The sequence below is a fragment of the Lepidochelys olivacea genome (assembly GCF_965140295.1).
Source record: "Lepidochelys olivacea isolate rLepOli2 genome assembly, chromosome: 5".
NCBI lineage: Eukaryota > Metazoa > Chordata > Testudines > Cheloniidae > Lepidochelys > Lepidochelys olivacea.
This window is the reverse complement of record NC_140415.1, coordinates 129,687,677-129,707,117: the sequence shown is the minus strand read 5'-3', so window position 1 is coordinate 129,707,117 and position 19,441 is coordinate 129,687,677. Positions and strand designations below refer to the sequence as shown.

At 43.1% G+C, this 19,441-nt stretch overlaps 1 protein-coding gene across 3 annotated transcripts in view; it reads right to left on the bottom strand.

The window, feature by feature from the left end:
* The window catches only part of LOC311521097 (S-adenosylmethionine synthase-like), a 57,443-nt gene that overhangs the window by 12,118 nt on the left and 25,884 nt on the right, over positions 1–19,441 (bottom strand). For 2 of the 3 annotated variants that reach the window (XR_014711786.1, XM_084629219.1), the window contains 4 exons: positions 17,385–17,462; positions 12,509–12,631; positions 11,480–11,592; positions 10,669–10,812 (listed from right to left, as the gene is read on the bottom strand). Coding sequence is in view for 2 of the 3 variants with exons in the window: in XM_084629219.1 (XP_084485345.1) it covers positions 10,669–10,812; positions 11,480–11,592; positions 12,509–12,631; positions 17,385–17,462 (458 nt within the window). In the remaining variant the exon portion in view is untranslated. Of the gene's footprint in view, positions 1–1,855; positions 1,991–10,668; positions 10,813–11,479; positions 11,593–12,508; positions 12,632–17,384; positions 17,463–19,441 lie in introns of those variants that run through there. The other variant, XM_084629220.1, reaches the window with a different exon arrangement.

Sequence of the window (19,441 nt, the reverse complement as noted above, 5' to 3'; positions counted from 1 at the left end):
TCTGCTTTACAAAAATAGAAACCTACCTAGTTTTAAGATTCCCTGCAGTACAGATAAGGTATTTCCTTTAGGACCTGTTTTTAGTATTCCATTGCAGCATGCTCCTACTCTATTGTGGTCTGGTACCTTCACCCAGCCAAAACAGCTAGTATTGGGCCAGTGTTGTTGGGGTCTGTAGGAACTACCATCTTACAATGAAAATATGCCATACTCAGGAACTAGGACTTGGAAGGGGCTCTACCATGGGAAAAAACCTTTCTGCTTCCTTATGATGTATAAGTGAAGCTGGGAAGATTTGTTGTTTCTGTTTGTTTACATTAGAAATTTAACTCAACTATCCTGTTTGATTGGAAGACTGTGCTTGACTGGGCAAATATTTCACAGAAATGCTATGCAGATGAAACCAGAAAAATTAAGAGGGGAAGTGCTTTCTACTCAGCCTATCAGAATCCTTCTGACTGGCTAACTGAACTCAAACACTTCCAATGATAGCCCTTCTGCTGAAGAGTCAACACCTCCTTCCCCTGTTCAGTCAAGGGCTGAGAGAGCTCAAAACTCAAGTCTCTGGGTCCCAAGGGGAAAGCCACCAATAAAGCAAGAAAAACTGATTTGACAATTGTCATAAATATAAAGGGAAGGGTAACCACCTTTCTGTATACAGTGCTATAAAATCCCTCCTGGCCAGGGGCAACATCCTGTTACCTGTAAAGGGTTAAGAAGCTCAGCTAACCTGTCTGGCACCTGACCCAAAGGACCAATAATGGGACAAGATACTTTCAAATCTTGGAGGGGAAGGCTTTTGTTTGTGATCTTTGTTTACGTGGTTGTTCTCTCTTGGGACTGAGAGAGGCCAGACAGAAATCCATCTTCTCCAACCCATCCTAATCCAAGTCTCCAATATTGCAACCAGTATAGGTAAGACAGGCAAGGCGGATTAGTTTATCTTTTGTTTTATGTGAATTTTCCCTATGTTAAGAGGGAGGTTTATTCCTGTTTTCTGTAACTTTAAGGTTTTGCCCAGAGGGGGGATCCTCTGTGTTTGAATCTGAATACCCTGTAAAGTATTTTCCATCCTGATTTTACAGAGATGATCTTTACCTTTCTTTTTTTTTTAAAAAAATAAAATCCTTCTTTTAAGAACCTGACTGATTTTTCCACAAAAAGAAAAGGAGTACTTGTAGCACCTTAGAGACTAACAAATTTATTTGAGCATAAGCTTTTGTGAGCTACAACTCACTTCATCGGATGCATGCAGTGGAAAATACAGTGGGGAGATTTTATATACACAGAGAACATGAAACAATGGGTGCTACCTTACACACTGTAACAAGAGTGATCAGGTAAGGTGAGCAGCAGGAGAGTGGGGGCGGTGGGGAAAAACCTTTTGTAGTGATAATCAAGGTGGGCCATTTCCAGCAGTTGACAAGAATGTGTGAGGAACAGTGGGGGGGGGGGCGGGAGGCAGGGGGGGAATGCCAGATTTCCTCGTTAAAGCTAAGCATTTAAAATGGGTAAAAACAGTATTATTCTTCATCCTCATTCTTGGCAATAACTGAACATTTTTTGGTGAAACTTGTCCCCCCCCCCAAAAATAAAAAAATCAGTCTGAAACTTACACCCAGCATGAAAAATTTCAACCCAAATGGTTTAACTCTTGAAAAAGTATAAGCAACTGAAAAGTATAAGCAACTGAAAACATGGTCTCATAATTCAAAGTGTTAGGCAGCCTTAAGTATTGAGATTGCTAAGAGATCTACCTATAATGTGTTTAGTAGGGTATGCCTGCTCTTGATTTTTCCCTTCTTACCTGGATCAATACTCTTCTACAGAGACCAGCTTTCACTAGGGATTTTGCAACCCAGCAAGCTGCATATGCTGCTGAGTGATCAGCTTTGGAAGGATCTTTCCCAGAGAAAGCACCTCCTCCATGGGCTCCCCAGCCTCCTTAAGTATCAACAATGATCTTTCGGCCAGTCAATCCAGCATCACTCTGTAGGGCAAACAATTACACGTTGACTTGACAAACCAAGGCTCTGTGTATAAATTAATTCCAACACCACTATGGATTAATTGCTTGTATTTATGTCAGAAACAAAACAAGCCCAATCAATGGGTTGCTATGCGTCTCTTTGTAGTTTGTTATTTGATGTAGCCTACCTGGGTAAGGTGGAATTTTATGTAGGATGTGCCACAGTTTGTACTGTAATAATTTTAAAAGATTGATATGAACACAGACCGTTTTTGAAAGACACAGTAAAACCTATTACTTTGTCATTTGCCCCATCCAGCACAGATCATAATGTTGGAGCTGCTAGCCAGTGAACATGTTTAGTGCCACTTGGTGGGACTATTCACCCTTTCAAGGGGAAAGAGGAGTGGTTTATGGTAAAACTCGGCTTCACTAAATAAGGCAAAATGCTAGTCAGGATTTGCCTTTAGTTATCTAGTGAAATCTGTACACAATTGACTAGATTGTACCTTGTAAACACTTCCCCAGTGGGGAGCTGCACCACTCCAGCACAGGTCATCTGACTCCCAGACACAGTGCCATCCAGTGCACAGGGGGGTGCATGAACTTCAACCCCCCACTTTGCCCCCATTTAAGAGGTGCACACAGTCCCCACCTATGTAGCAAGATGCCTGGAGAAAAGGGGAAAGGAACAATGGCATTATTTACTCCCCAGCCCGTCTGGGGAATTGTTATCACTGGGGACTATGGCATCTCTATGGCAGTCCTGTACTCTCCTGAATTTGGCCATTTGTTACACCACTTGTATAATGTAGGGAAGAGGTTTTTTATTTTCTTCTCCCTTCTGCACGCCCAGGTAAGGGCCAACCACAATCTTGCTCAGTGTGTGTAACTGAAACACTGAACAAATTCCAGGTTCTGATGTATGGTGAGAATTAATACATTGTGTCTCAATCTTAAATTGCATAGCCATCTGGATAGCATTAACCATACAAATTACTCTAAGTGCTAAGCATTATAGGTATTGTGACATCAACTCAAGTGCTTCAAGTCAAGAATTTTAGCAAGTAATTTAAGAACCAGTTTGTTTAACATAATGTTCAACTTTCTGTAATGATTGAAGTATATTTTGTCACTGATAAAGATTCAAGAATCTCTACATATCCATTCTTGATTGGCCAAACAATTATGGGATCAGTTTGGATGCTAGCTTCCTCACATCCTCCTGATGACTGAGTATAAGCAGCAGTTACCAAGTTTCCTTAAAAATGTAGTTGAGACTTGTATTATTTCACTAAAACAGTACATTTAATTGTTTTGAAGGAGAACATTTAGAAAGGACATTGCAGAATATAATCTCAGTCTATTTGTGTTAAAAATCTTTCAAAGTACCATACCTTAGGACCACAGTTCACTTGGAAGGAGATGATAGATTGTGTTCTCATCTAGATATTTTGCTGGAATAACTTCTTTGACAACTTTTTCCATTAGTTCTTTCCGCATTTGTTGAACAGGCATAAAAAATTATGTGTTAATTAAATTTTGAATGAACTCCTTGGGGGAGAATAGTATGTCTCCTGCTCTGTTTTACCCACATTCTGCCATATATTTCATGTTATAGCAGTCTTGGATGACCCAGCACATGTTGTTCATTTTAAGAACACTTTCACCACATGTAGGATTCATACAAGGTTTATGCGCTTGGCAACATTCAGGGCACACCCGGAGTGTTGTGCTGGACCTGTGCGCACACAGCTCCTTTCAAGGGCATCAACCTTGGAATCTCGCCCAGATGACATGAACCGTGGGAAGCCTCCCAGGACTGGGCTCAAGGCCCGAGAGCAAGGAATGTGGTAGATAGAAATTGGTAAATAAGAATTTTAAACAAAGCCAGTGTATTCCTTTTATCTGTTGGAGAATGTAATGTGCGGGGGGAGAGAAAGAATAAAGGGGAAGGTGGAAAGCTGACAGGCAGAAGCCTGTTAGCAGACCAGCCGTTTGCTTGCTAAAAGCTGTGTTCTGTCTTGTCATTGAACCGCCACAACTGGCGCCCAAACGTGGGGCCCTCAGCACTCACCTCGCCCGGCAAGGGTTTCAGACGCGTCACTCATCCGCTTCACGGATCCCGGTGAGTATTTTTCATTGTGGTAAGTATGGGAAGCTCCCTTTCTGCTTTGCAAGTGCAACACCGCAGTAAGCTACAGTATTTGCTGCGTAAGGCTCAGCATGACTGCCCCACTCGAGAACTCACTCTCCTGCTACAGGAGGTAAGTGCCCAGTGCCCATGGTACCCTGAAGCTGGAACCCTTAAGCTAGCGGACTGGGAGCGGTTGGGCCAGACATTGCACAAAGAGCCTCGGGCGCCCGTGCAGGCTCTACATGCCTGGCACCTCTGCCGCGACGCGATACAGCGTGTCGCCTCGGACAGGCCCTCCCTCGCGAGGCTGGCGATCTCGCCACGCCCATCTGCTCCTGCAGCCATCCCCCCTCCTGGTGATGCGACACAGCGTGTCACCTCGGAAAGGCCCTCTCCAGCGTCAACAGAGGGGCTGCTGATCCCGCCACCCCCGTCCGCTCCTGCAGCCATCCCTCTCCCTGCTTCGCCCCCAGTGCCTCTATTACCACCGCCTCCCTGGCCTTCCCCACCGGAGCTGATGTGTGATCACCCTCCCCCCGTGGGGCCCCATGCTCCGGGGCCCCCCGGGGGGTCATCCGCGTCTGCTCAGCGGCTTTCGCTGGTGCAACAAATGGTTCACGCAGTGAAGACTCGCTCAGATATTACAGCAGAGGAGCTGGCTGATCTGGTCTCAGTTTGTCCGGTGACCTGGCAGGATGATGGCCAGGGCAACCAGGTTGCAAACTGGGTCAGTTTGCCCTACTCGGTGATCAGAGACTTAAAGAAAGCGATTCGCGAGTTCGGCCTCACTAGCACGTATGTAAGTGGTCTCCTTGAAGGGCTAGGTACTGGGTACACCCTGATCCCTGAAGATTGGAAGGTGCTGTTGCGCATGATGCTGACGCCCAGTCAGTATGTTATTTGGCTTAGTGAATTTTGGCAGATGGGGGAACGCCAAGCCCAGGTGTATAGAGAGCAAGGTGTCATTTATGAGCAATTGGCCAGGGAGGGCCAGTTTGCTACTGTTCAGATGCAGTCTCAACTCCCTCAGGCCGTCTTCCCCATTATTTCCACCTGCGCCCAGCATGCTTTCCGGAAGGTCCCGGATTCAGGCAAGCCTACCAAAAGCTTTGCCAGTATCTGTCAGGGTGCAGAGTCCTTTATGGATTTTACCAACAGATTGCAGGAGGCTATCCTCCGACAGGTGGATAACCCTGCGGCAGCTCAGGAGATCCTGTTAAAAATGGTGGTTGAAAATGCGAACGAGGATTGCCACCGTGCTGTCCAGGCTGCACAAGCCTCTGGAATTCTAGAGCTGTCAGACATGCTGCGGGCGTGCCAAAACATCGGAACTCAAGCACATAAAGCTGGGGTTATGGCCGCCGCCCTGCAGAAAAGCGGGAAGGAGGGGAAGCGTTGTTACCACTGTGGTAAGGAGGGTCACTTTCAGCAGGAGTGCCGCTCATCGACGGTGCCCGCCCGCCCCTCAAAGAAGTGCCCCAAGTGTCGGAAGGGCTATCACTGGGCTAATCAGTGTCGTAGCGGGTCGGGAAACCGCACGACAGGTTCCCCCCGAACCCAGGGCCAAACGGGGGTGTTTCCCACTCAGACAACTGTTCCTCTGCTTTAAAACCCATAGACTCCATGAAGGTGGCGACTGCTGGAAGTGCAGGGCTTGATTTGATTATGCAGGAGGACGCTGACTTTCGGTTGCCGGGGGAGGTTTGCGCCATACCTACCCAGGTGACGGGACCTCTCCCTGCTGGATTTGTGGGTCTGGTTCTTCCTCGCTCACATGCTGGGAAACAGGGTTTTTTTGTCATCCCAGGGGTCATTGACGCCGATTACACCGGCGTTATTAAGGTTCAGGTATGGACCCATTTTCCACAGTCGCTCCCGCATGGACAGTCAATTGCGCAATTGATTTTAGTCCCCTATCAGGTGCCAGCCACAGAGGATCGAGCCCGGGGCAGGAACGGCTTTGGATTGACGCTGTCTCAGTTGCTGTCTCACAACACGTCCTCTCCACTTGTTGCTCTAACAATGTCTGTCCGCCCCTCGAAACCTCAGTTAACACTCCTCTTAAATAATGTTCCTTTTACAGGGCTGGTGGACACTGGAGCTGACGTTACAGTGATTCGTGATCCGGAGTGGCCAGTTGGTTGGCCAACAGTTCCTTCTAAAGAGTTGTGGGGGATCGGGGGTAGCAAACCCGGGTGCCAAAGTTTGTCTTGGGTCACGGTCTCTAAACCAGGAGGCCGTGCCCTTGCTACAATCCGCCCTTTTGTACTCCCTGTCCACCTCAATATTTGGGGCCGTGACTTACTTGTAAAGCTGGACACCACCCTCGATATTAATATATAATGGCCCGAAATCCTCCCTCACCCACCTTGCCATCCGCATTACCATTGGTATGGCAATCCTTAGAGCCCGTATGGATTGACCAGTGGCCCCTCCCCCTAGAAAAGCTGAAAGCGCTTCATTCACTTGTACAACAATATTTGCATGCACAGCGCTTGGAGAGCTTTACTAGTCCTTGGAACTAGCTGCTGTTATTTTGGCCTTTTAACTTTTTGCTGATTGTCCCTTTAATTTGATCATGGACACGCATTATGTTTATCAGGTAATTGATCATTTACCCCTTGCCCTTATTACCCCTCAGGTCGATGTGGACCTTCTTCGCCTGTTTTTGTCCTTATCTCATCACCACTTGTAATTTCCCTTATTTTGTTGCTCATATTCGCAGTCATACTCCTCTGCCTGGGCTACTTACTGAAGGCAATGCATGCGCTGATCGCGTGTTACGTGGTCAGGTAAATTCCCTTTTTTCTGACCCCATTGAAAGCCATGCCTTTTTTCATCAGTCTGCCTCTGTTTTGGCCCGGCAGTTTCACATTCCTGCTGATCATGCACGTTCTATTGTTCGTTCCTGCCCCCACTGTGCCGCTGCTGCCCCTACCTTTTTTTATGCTGTTAACCCTAGAGGTACCGCAGCAAATCAGCTGTGGCAAATGGATGTCACTCATGTGCCACAATTCTGCCCCTATTCATTTTTACATGTTTCCATTGATACCTATTCAGGATTCCTCTGGGCGACCCCACAGCGTGGGGAAGCCACTCCCAAAGTTATTCACCATTTGCTAGCCTGTTTTGCTGTTATGGGTCACCCGAGCCAGATAAAAACAGATAATGCCCCAGCCTATTGCTCCACAGCCCTCTCCATCTTTTGTGCCCAATGGGACGTCTGTCTCAAACACGGGATCCCTTATAATTCCACAGGCCAAGCTATTGTTGAACGTGCAAATTGCACGCTAAAAACCTTGCTCGACAAACAATTAAAACAAGGGGAGCTGCGTCTCCGAACCTTAGGAGACATTCAGCAGCAATTGCATATCCTTTTGTTCACTTTAAATAATTTAATGCTGAATGCAGATCAGCAGACCCCCGCGGATCGGCATTTTCACAAATCCGAGGTACTGGAAAGACCGCGTGTCTATTACCATCAGCTGCCCGATCCGCAATGGCTGGGCCCAGTGCCTTTAATTACTTGGGGTCGGGGATATGCTGCTGTGTCTCTCCCTGCAGGACCGTTGTGGGTTCCGGCCCGGTGTGTGCGACCGGCACTGAAACAGCATGGCGTGGCACCAGGGGCTGTCAAACCCCATACCGGAGTTTCAGCTGACCTTGGAGGAGAACGCGGTGCCTCCCGGGTCGACAACAGCGGGACGGAAACGGAGGAGGCGTAGCATCCCAAGCCAGCCCGTGACATGGGGAGCAGTAAAAGCATTGGTCGCCGCGGCTCAACGAAGACTGGCAGCAAACCAACAGCCAGAGACTTCTGAGACTTTGTGGCAATTCTCGCCCAAATTACTGCTAATTCTGTATTGATTGTATGCCTTTTGTGCCTGCTATTTCCTGTAGGGGTTGGCTCGGGAGCGCTTTCTCCGTTATGGGCCCGAATGATATATAACCTATGGGAAATATTGGCTTCAATAGCAAATGTTACCCACTTTTGTTTATTTGATTTTGTAGCAGCTGAAGAATTGTTAGGTACGTGCCTTATTCCAGTATGTCATCACCCTGAGGAAATTGGGAATAAAATGATGCTCGCTGCTTACGCAAACCTCTTTTCCCAGTACTCTAGCATGGCTAATTGGGGCCCTGCCCATTACACTTTACCTTTTTAAGCTTATTTTTTGCTGTTGCTGTGTGCAATGTATTTCCTTTTTGTTAAGGCTTTGTCAAGAACCGCCCTGGCAGGCTCCACGAGTTATGACCTCGTCTGTCCGGGAGTTAATTGGCTTGCAAAAGCAAACTGATGGCTACCATGAGATGGCCGAGCACAAATAAACAAAAAAGGAGGGGATGTAGGATTCATACAAGGTTTATGCGCTTGGCAACATTCAGGGCACACCCGGAGTGTTGTGCTGGACCTGTGCACACACAGCTCCTTTCAAGGGCATCAACCTTGGAATCTCACCCAGATGATATGAACTGTGGGAAGCCTCCCAGGACTGGGCTCAAGGCCCGAGAGCAAGGAATGCGGTAGATAGAAATTGGTAAATAAGAATGTTAAACAAAGCCAGTGTATTCCTTTTATCTGTTGGAGAATGTAATGCGCGGGGGGAGAGAAAGAATAAAGGGGAAGGTGGAAAGCTGACAGGCAGAAGCCTGTTAGCAGACCAGCCGTTTGCTTGCTAAAAGCTGTGTTCTGTCTTGTCATTGAACCGCCACAACCACAGATTTGATAAAACACAAAGAAGGTACCAATGTGAGATTTCTAAATATAGCGAAGGCACGCAATCCAATTTAATAATCTGAAGCGTCGTCCAAGATCTGAGAGGGACAAGGTGTGGAGAATGCTTTCAGAAGTCTTAAAAGAGCAACACTCCGATGCAGAAACTACAGAACCCAAACCACCAAAAAAGAAAATCAACCTTCTGCTGGTGGCATCTGACTCAGATGATGAAAGTGAACATGCATCGGTCTACACTGCTTTGGATCATTATCGAGCAGAACCCATCATCAACATTGACGCATGTCCTCTGGAATGGTGGTTGAAGATGAAGGGTCATATGAATCTTTAGTGCATCTGGCAAGTAAATATCTTGCAATGCTGGCTACAACAGTGCCATGAGAATGCCTATTCTCACTTTCAAGTGACATTGTAAACAAGAAGCAGGCAGCATTATCTCCTGCAAATGTAAACAAACTAGTTTGTCTGAGTGACTGGCTGAACAAGCAGTAGGAATGAGTGGACTTGTAGGCTCTAAAGTTTTACACACTGTTTTATTTTTGAATGCAGGTTTTTTTGTACATAATTCTACATTTGTAAGTTCAATTCTCATGATAAAGAGACTGCATTACACTGCTTATATAAGGTGAATTGAAAAAATACTATTACTTTTGTTTTTTACAGCACAAATATTTGTTATAAAAAATATAAAGTGAGCGCTGTACACTTTGTATTCTGTGTTGTAGTTGAAATCAATATATTTGAAAATGTAGAAAAGATCCAAAAATATTTAAATAAATGGTATTCTATTATTGTTTAACAGTGTGATTATTTGCACAATTAATCACAATTAATTTTTTTAATCGCTTGACAGCCCGAAATAAGACATTAGTGAAACCCTGACCTAAGTCATGTGATTGCTCAGAAAATAAAGACCAGTCTCTTACCAAAATTCCTTTGTCATTTATTACCTGTATCCTTCCTTTACCTGCTGTTTGTATGTATATGAGTGCCTACATGCCAACACTTTCTCATAACATGAAAGAAACCTCCCAAAACAGTTTTTGGATTGATTCAAGTGCTAAAAAGGTCATGGAACCATATGATTTTCTTAGCACTTGACAAAAATACATCCCCAGTAATATCCCAAAGTGCAGTAGTACAATGCAACTTAACTCACCACCACTGAACCAGTGAAGTTAAACATAAACCGCCCTCTCCTCCAACAATTCCCCACATTTCCAATTCCCACTCCTCATTCAGTTCTCCTCTGCCTTCTGAGAACATATGTACATTAACTGTCTTACTAGGGAGAAAATGTAACTCTAACCATTCAGTCAGCAAACCCACTCATGACAGTACTGAAGGCTAAGGAGATGATTAACCAGATATGCAGCCTGTTACTTCTAGGTCATTGCTTCAAATGTAGCCTGTGGCAGCACTGACTAAAAGATCTGGGGGCCTGAGAGAAGTGAGTGGGTTGTCCCAGTCCAGTTGCCTCACAAAATGTGTCCACATCACAAAAAGCACCATCCTAGCTGGTACCAACTGATCATGTTAGTGTCCAGGGAGACAGATATGTTCCTCTCACTCCTTGTGTTGGTCCCAAGAGTCATGACTGAGGCACTGACAGGACAGCGTGGACCAGGCCATAAGTGCAGTGGATATGAAAATGCCATCTCCTGGCCTGTCTAATCTACTCCATTCAAGCACATAGAATTCATGCCACTGCCACACCAGCTGTCCCTTCATTTCTTGAAGAACATGAATCGGGTCTAAATTCAATCGTGCAAGTTAAAGGGCCCAGCCCTTTTCAAATCTGATTTATAATCCATGTTATTTACTAACCTGTGTTTTCCCATCTGGTCTAACCCAGGGCCATGTTCCATTCCTCTCCAGGGCTTTTATCTTTGCATTAAGTTTGTGTGCAAGTAGGATTGTTAGAGGCATGCATTCCTCAGTTTCATCAGTGGCATAATCAAACATCAATCCCTGCATTGAGGCAATAAAAAATAAAACATAATTCCAAGGCACTTATTTCCATTTTCTGTTCATGGGAAGAGGCATCTGTGACATGAAGTCTGGGTGTAGTGTCACTTGCTTCTTTACACATACACCAGTCTTGAAATCAAACAGCCGACCAGTGTAATCCCTTCTTCGAAGAATCTCAGATCAACAGCATTGCCTGGTTCCCAAGAAATAATTCCATCTCATCAATAACCCACTCTAATCAGAGACCAAAACAAAGAGCTAACTGCTGTTGCTTGCACAGCTCCACCCGCCCTCCTCAAAACTACCTGTACACACAACCATCCATAACCCAAAACACCATAGCATGTCTTTTTAAGAACTTGAAAGACTAACACAGTGCCACCTGATGACATCTGCCATAACAAAAAGTTTAGTTGTAGCTTTAGCCTTTAGAGCCGTTGGATATGTGCAGGCAGCACTTATTGAAACCAATGCGTGCCAGGTTTTCTTGGCCTTGTTATTAATCATGTACACAATATTTAGTTCAAACCCACATGCTTTAATTGTCTACCATGTATTCTGCATAGTCTTTTTTTTTTTAAACAAAGGATATGCTCCAATGCAAATTAACTGAGTTTGCAATGTATATTGGACTGGGCTTTAACTGCTTAAAATAAAGACACTTTACCTGGTCCCCAGCTCCAATGTCATCTTCACTCTTGCCATGGGAGACAGCATGTTTGATTTCTTTACACTGTTGTTCTAGAGCTACCAGCACTGTACAAGTCTTATAGTCTAATCCTGGTGAAGAGAAGTGGAAGTGAATGATACCACAATATTCTTCTTTTGTTTGTTTTCAGAAATAAGTCAGCTATAAAAGCTTTACTTCACGGATAGTTCAAAAAAGGTTGGCTGAAGATTTGAGGTATTTGGGTTACAAAGTGTAGGAATTAATCTTATGCCAGAAGCTTGGCTTCGTCTCCCTCCAGTGGGTAGGCCATGTATAAACATTTGCACATTACAGTCCCCAAGCTATTCTGGGCTTTTAGGCAAATTAGCAGAAGCTCATGCTTTTTATGAGGTGTCAGATTCTATCCCATAGGTCACGCAATCAGAGACATTGTCCATATTCTGTTATTGGTGGACAAATGCCAATGCCTAAAGTCATTTAATTAGGAAAGTTTGAAGAGTGTGGTGAAAGGAAGCAGGGCTTTTTTTCATTGTCTCCTGTAAAGGGCACTTGATGAAACTAGACAGAAGTATATTTGAGATGAATACAGGGAAATGCTGACGTAGAATAGTCATGTAGGGGAGTCACTGCTGCAGGAACCCACTGTAGCAACTACATTAGTAGGAATACTGAAGAATTCCCTTGTGTATGAACTTCAAGTCTCAAAGTTTACTCAAACCTAAATACAAGGAAGACCAGTCCTTCTGTTTTTATAATAGGCCATCTGGCTGCAGACAAGTCATATACCATGCCTAACCATCCTGTCATTTATGCATGCTCCAATTCCACTACTTCAGTGGGAATGGTGGGGGTTCAGCACTTCTAACAGTCAATTTCTGAGTGACATGTTGACTCAAGGCCACATCCAATACACATCCATATTTATATTATCTTTTTTCCTCCTGCAGGATCAGAGTCATCCATGATGTTATTTCACTGAGGACTGTTACAGAGTAATTTGACAGCACGTAATAGTACATAACTCACCTTTTGAAGAGTCATCATAGCCTATCCTCTTAAGGGTCTCTCGCACAATTTGCTGGTAATCCACTACAGCTTTGGAAGTGATCTCTCCACAGAGCAAGATTATCCCTGTTTTGGACACACATTCTGTAAAGAGTTGAAATAATACTACAGTAAAATGAAAGTTCTCGCTATGTGTATAGGCTTTTGAAAGAGTATTTGGTCCTAGAAGCAACTGTGTAGTACAGTTTGAGGCTGATTGGACAGAACATGTTGTGGAATTGCTTCAGTAAATAAGTCTTAAGCTTGGCCTAATTTTTAAACATGTCTTGCTACCAATCACAGACTCTTGTCCTTTGCAACAGTGTGGGATGGATCCTCCTGTCTACTCCAGTTGCTTTATACTGTTCTGGACACCTGAGATTCCCTTAGTGAAACTGAATCCCCTGGTGGTGCAAAGCAACTCCTCCTGGCCCTGGACATGGTGAGAGTTCTCAGTAAACAGCGAGCATCATCAGAATGGCTCTGTACTCCACCAAGTGCCAGTTGCCATGACGTCTGGCTGTCCAGCTGACCAAGGAGGCAATTTATAGCACTTTGAAGTGTGACCCTGTGATCCTGTAACTATTCCCTTCCAATTGCCTGTTGCTCCCACTTGATGCCTCTTATCTTGGTTTAGACAGTAAACTTTGGGGGCAGGAATAGTCTTAGGCCCAGATTTCTAATAGTATTTAGCTATTGCTATGCAGAATGTTGCAACGCCTAGACACTTAGGAGCCAAAATGCCATTGACAGTCTATGGGAATTAGGCTCCCAAGTGTTTAAATCCCTTTTGAAAAGAGGATTTAGGGTCCTAAATAAGTTAGATATTGTAGCGCTGATTGCAGCAACACCTAAATACCTTTAAAAATCTGGACCTTAGTGTCTACAGTGCCAAGCCCAGCAAGCTCAGATTTTAAGTAAGACCCCCTCCCTCCCCTCCCCCGGTGCTACTACAGTACAGTCTCTCAATTTACAGTACATACAACAAAGTGGCTGTCCTGAGCTGCACGTACCTTTGTCTAAAGTTAAAACACAATCAAATGAAAGCCAGCAGCTGCTCCTCGCCCTCAAAACAAAAAACCAACCAACCAAAATCATTGAGCCCAAACAATACCTCTGCCCACAGACCATTAGTGATTGTTGGGTGTGGGGCTGGACACCACCTATGCTAAATCCAAGGGCGGGTCACAACCTGCTATCATAAATGTCTGAAGCACCATTGTACTCACACCCTTTGCACTACTGCAATAATATGTGTACAAAATAAGCCTTGTGAGGTATCATATGAAAGCTAGTATGCTGCTGATTATTAATATCATTGCAAAATGCATCTGTTAATGTTATATGTGAAATTATGAATTCCCTCAGTATGATATAACTAGAACATGTTTACAGCCAGCAGCCTAGCCCAGGTCTGTCCTCGACAAAGGAATGTGGGTTTACCTTAATTTCCATATTATCAATACACAGAGCCATCAAGCTAAACCAATGGGGTTTATTCTGATCCTGAACTGGAGAGACAGAGAATTAACATGGCTCCTGGACCCCAGAGAGACACAGGAGACTGAATCCCCAGGAGGCCTTTCTGAGACATCAGTTCAGAGATAAGGAACAGAGAGAGATTCCATCTTTATCCTTTACCTTAGAAGACAAAGAAACCACATGATTTGATCTCTGTGATGAGTCCTGGCCAGCAAAAGCTGGAAAGCCAACTGTGGATGAGAGAAACTGCCTTGAACAAAGACTGTATCTTGCTAGATTAAGTTTTAGACTTTTAGATTCATATTTTCACTTTTATTTGCTTGTAACCAGCTCTACCTTTATCTTGTTTATTTGGTATCACTTAATCAATGCTGTTTTGTTAATAAATTTGCTTTGCTTTCATTATAAATCATCAGTGCTGTGTAAGTTCAGTAAAGTGTGTGCTTCTAGGAAGCTAGCAAGTTGGAGTGTTTTACTGTCTCTGTAAAGGCAGCAAACACTTTCTCTATGAGGGCCTCTGCAGTAGGACAATTTTGGGGTGAATTCAGGGCTGGAAAGATACTATGGTCAGTCTGCAAGGAGTAATCAGGTTGGGCAAAACCAGGGTGAAGCTGTGATGGGATCCCTGGGGTACAACCTGAAACTGTGGGAGTGCTGTGCCCTTAACTCTCCAGCCTGGGCTGTCTCTTTCAATGCTTTGTTAGTGACAAGCAGCAAACCTCTCCAGGTGCTGTGGTCACTTAGCTAAAAGCATGCAGGGAAATGCCCAGCTAAATTACATGAGTGCTATCTCTAAGCCACACATGAACCATACGTAGAGAAACACCAGCAAATCCCCCAAGCCTTGCACCCCAGAAATGTACAGTTTTACACTGCTCAAGACCTTCTCTTGAACAATGAAGGTTCATTAATTTATTTGCCGCTTTTTCAAAGAATAGTGGACAAGCACCAGCCTCTGTAATCGGAACAGATTCCCCATGAACTTTAGACAAACTCACTGGTAAAGATAAAACATTAAAATAAGCTTATTAACTACAGAAAGACAGATTTTAAGTGAGTATAAGTGGTAGGCGTAAACGTCAAAGACAGTTACCTAAGAAATAAAAAGTAAAAGCACAGTCTAAATCTGAAGCTCTATTAGACTAAGGAAGATTTGAATCAAACAGCTTTTCCCAACCCACTGAATGTCACAAGTAGGTTACATATCTTAATACACCAGCTGAATTTCCTTCTCAGCCTGGGACCAATCTCCTCAGTTTGAAGTCTTTGTTTTCCCATCATTATTGTTGCCTTCAGTGTAGGTGGGGGAGAAGAGAAGTAGTCTCATGATGCCACTGTTCCTTATTTTATACTCTCAATTCCTGTCCAGGAAAAATATTGGCCCAGACATGTCCTGATGGGCCTTGCTGAGTCAGAGTTGAGCAATCCCGTGGTGCCTGTGCAACTGTCTCTTACAGAATTGTAAATCTCTTCTTTACAATTCCCCTGCTGGTCAATGACTCGTGATGGTCACATAATGCCTGTTTGGGTGTGGGTCACCTCCTTTGTTGCCACTGTAGAACTAGCAGTGGGCGACTCCCAGACAAAAGGCAGATAGTTACCAAACCCCTTAGAGGCCTGGATGAATCCCAAAACATCAGAGGTTTTGCACAGTGTATCAGAGGTGTTGTCTACACAGATGTTTCACACTCTCAACGAGAGTCTTGTGAACTTCAGTGTCAGACAGTATCTCTTGGATTCTCTGGGAAGCCTTAGCTGTCTAGAGGTTTATAGATTAGCAGCACACTCCAGTGATTCTCATCTCTGATTTCTGATTAAATGGATGCCCTAAAATGATTTTTATTCAAGTGAGCTTTTGCTGCACTTGAACCCAGAAAAAATGCTGTATACAGAGGTAAAATCAACTCCCAACTGAGTACTCTGCTGTTTGTACCACTGCATTAGCCCCTCTTGTCACAGCATCACATTCAGAGCTCCTGTTGAGTTGCTTGTCCACTATGACCCCTGCATTCTTTTCAAAGTCACTGAGGTCCGGGATACAGTCCCCCTTCTATAGGTATGGCCTGCATTCCTTCTTCCTCAATATATATCCTGGCATTTGTCTGTATTAAAACAAATTATGTTTGAGTGGGCCCAGTTTACCAAGTGATCCAGATCACTCTATATGACTACCATGGCCTCCTCATTATTTACCACTTGGTCACTCTTTGTGTTACCTACAAATTTTATCAGCAGTGATTTTATACTTATTTCTAGATCACTGATTTGAAGTTTGAATAGCCTCAGGTCTAGAACAGATGCAGAACCCCACAAGAAACACCCCCATTTACAGACTCCTCTTTGACAACTACTTTGAGATCTGTCAGTTAGCCACTTTTTAATCCATATAATGTATGCTCTATTGATACTGTATAATGCTAACATTGAATCAGAATATTATGGATCACTAAGTCAAATGTCTGATCAAAAAAACCCCACTACATTTATTACATCCACAAAGTTACTTTATCAACCAAACTTTTAATCTCAAAGAATAAAACCGGGTTTGTTTGACAAGACTTATTTTCCTTAAAATCACATTGACTAGCAACTAATTATACTGCTATCCTTTAATTCTTCACTGATTCCTGTATCAGGTTTTCCATTATCTTCCCCAGGATTGATGTTAGGGTGCCTGGGACACCTTGGAACATCCTGCTTGCCCTTTTTGAATACTGGCACATTAGTATTCTTCCAGTCTTCTGGAATTTCCTTGGTATTCCAATATTTATTAAAAATTAACATCATCAAGCCAGGGATCTCCTAATCCAAATCTTTTAGGACTTGTAGGTGCCAGTTATCTCGGCCTGATGATTTAAAAATATTTATCCCTAGCAGATGTTGTCTAATGTCATCCTCAGTTACTAATAGACTGGAAAATACTTCATCATCCTCATGTGATACAAGTATATCATCATGGTTCTTTCCAAAAACAGAACAGAAATATTTATTGAACACGTCTACCTTTCCCCCAAACCTGATATACTTCAACTCTTTATTGTCCTTAGTCCCGCCAGCATTGGATTTTTCTCTGGTGTCTTTAGCTTCCTTTATCAAATTTCTACACTTCTGAACTTCTATTTTATATCCAGTGCTATTTCCCCTTTCTCCATTTGGTATATATTCCTTTCCCCACCCCACCCCCAAACTACTGCTTTCACTTTACACTGAACCAGTTTGGGCTTTTAGCCAAAGTTGTCTTCTTTCTTGATTGTGGACTCGTGGCTTTTTGGCCATCTATTAAACAAATCATTGAATGCAAAGCTATACAAATGCAGAGAATTATTTATTTTACTTTTTTAAATTTATTTTTTCTTAATCAGAAAAGAGTACTTACCACAAGCAACCTTAGCATCTGGATCAACTCTGATATGAGCATCAATGACAGCATCGCTGATCTGATCACACTTTTTATCTAGACAAAAAGTAATATATTATTTAGTTGTTACCTGTAATAAATATTTTTAAAACATAATACAAACATGATCTCCAGAAGTATGCCATGTACTAAGAGCATCAGGTAGGCACCATAAAGAAGGAGATGCATAAACAGAATTTCCTTCCCAATGGAAATGAGAGTTCTAGTTTTTAAGTACCTGCCTAGATGCAAGTTTGGCACTAAATATACAGAAATGGATCTATGCCTTTACTTTCTCCTCCCGCTCCAGTCCACAACAGCAGAAACATCCCTGCTATCTCCCAGTACCCCAGGCCCCACAAGTTATAATGAGTCACCAGGAGGGGAAATAGCCTTCTCTAAAATGGTCTGAAAACTTAGTTTCAGGGAAAAACTCCACAATCACTGAAAAAGGTATTGAATCAAATGGTAGCTAAGCTTTGGGACAAGGACTATATTTTACTTTGTACAGTGCCTCGTACTCTAGGATACCCAATGCTGACTGGAGATTAACTTCTAGGCATTATCACTGTACATATAACCTGGACAAAAAGGTGAGCTGTAACTAGATCAGAACTAGAAGAAAACATTAAAGAAAAATACTACACTAGATTGTTTATAAATATGTAATTTCTTAGAGCAGTGCATTGAGCATATGGAAGGACAGATTAGATCCAAAAATCTGTAGTTTGTGTCAGTAGAGACCTGATCCAATTAAGTTTGTTGAAAATTTTATTTTCAAACTTCCATTTAATGTGAAAAACAATTCCTCTCTTTTCAGAGCTCCTCTAAGGCAAGCAAATGTGGAATTTGTAGAGAAGATAAACAGACTGTGATGTGACTGTAACCAGGTGTTGAGGTATGCAGCGCTTAATATTCATAAGATAAAATTCTTTTCTTCCTGTCTTCATCTGCAAACAGGGCAGGAATTTAAGGAAATTAATTTCAACCAGAGGGTTTACGTGCTCCTAATATTTGGAGCAAAGCTAACAATTATGCACAGCAACGGTATTTTTTTCTGTAATAATAAAGCAGTGACTTAAGATTCAGAGGGTGAGCGCAACCTGCACCAAGGACTTAAAGTCAGGAGGCATTTGGACAGAGTACTATGCAAACAAAGAAGTATGTATTTATGCTGAAAAATCTCAACTTGACGTTTTAATGTTAACTTCTGGCTTTACTTTAATTACTAGAAACATAGGGCCAGATTTTTAAAGGTTTTTAGGTGCCTAAACATGAAGATAGATGAGCAGTGGGGTTTCTCTAAAGCATCTAGGCACCCAAAGTCTATTGATGCTTCTGAAAAATACCATTAGGAACCTATCTGCATCTTTAAGCATCTAAATATCTTTAAAAATCTGGGCCTTTACTCACCACTACTCCCACACTCAAGTTCAAATTAAGAACAGACCAAAACAAAAAGGAAGAGCACGAAGAATTTGTGAGCCACATAAATATAGTGAAGCTTTGGTGTATAATTTTTATGTCCACACTCACAGGCTTGTTATGTTGGTGCATATGAAGTACAAGTACATTTCAGTTCAGTGAACAATAGTTCTGTGGTTGAGTGTTCACATTCTGTAGCTGCAACAGGAAAGTGAATTTCAGTGCTAGTGTATTTTGATCTTTTCGTATTTGCTTTCCATGAATGATCTTGTCCTAACGCCTTAACAATGCAAATACTCATGAAAATCAAGTAAGTGTGACTGACTATTGATCAAAGGCTAATTATTTTCCTTTGCTAGTCAGTTGTAAAACTTACAATTTGCTATTTTCTACAAGGAAGTGCACTGGCATGGACTTCTGCACCTGTTCAGAGTCTTATTCAGACTCCATGCTAGTGTACTTACTTGTAGGATCAGAACCTTTGTCAGTTACATAAGTCAATCAGCCAGGGTGAGCTGGCGGACAAGAGATAATTGCTAAGAAGTTAATAAAGATATGACCAAATTTGAAAATGTTGTTATCTGACATCAATATGTGAAGGTGAAATTCAC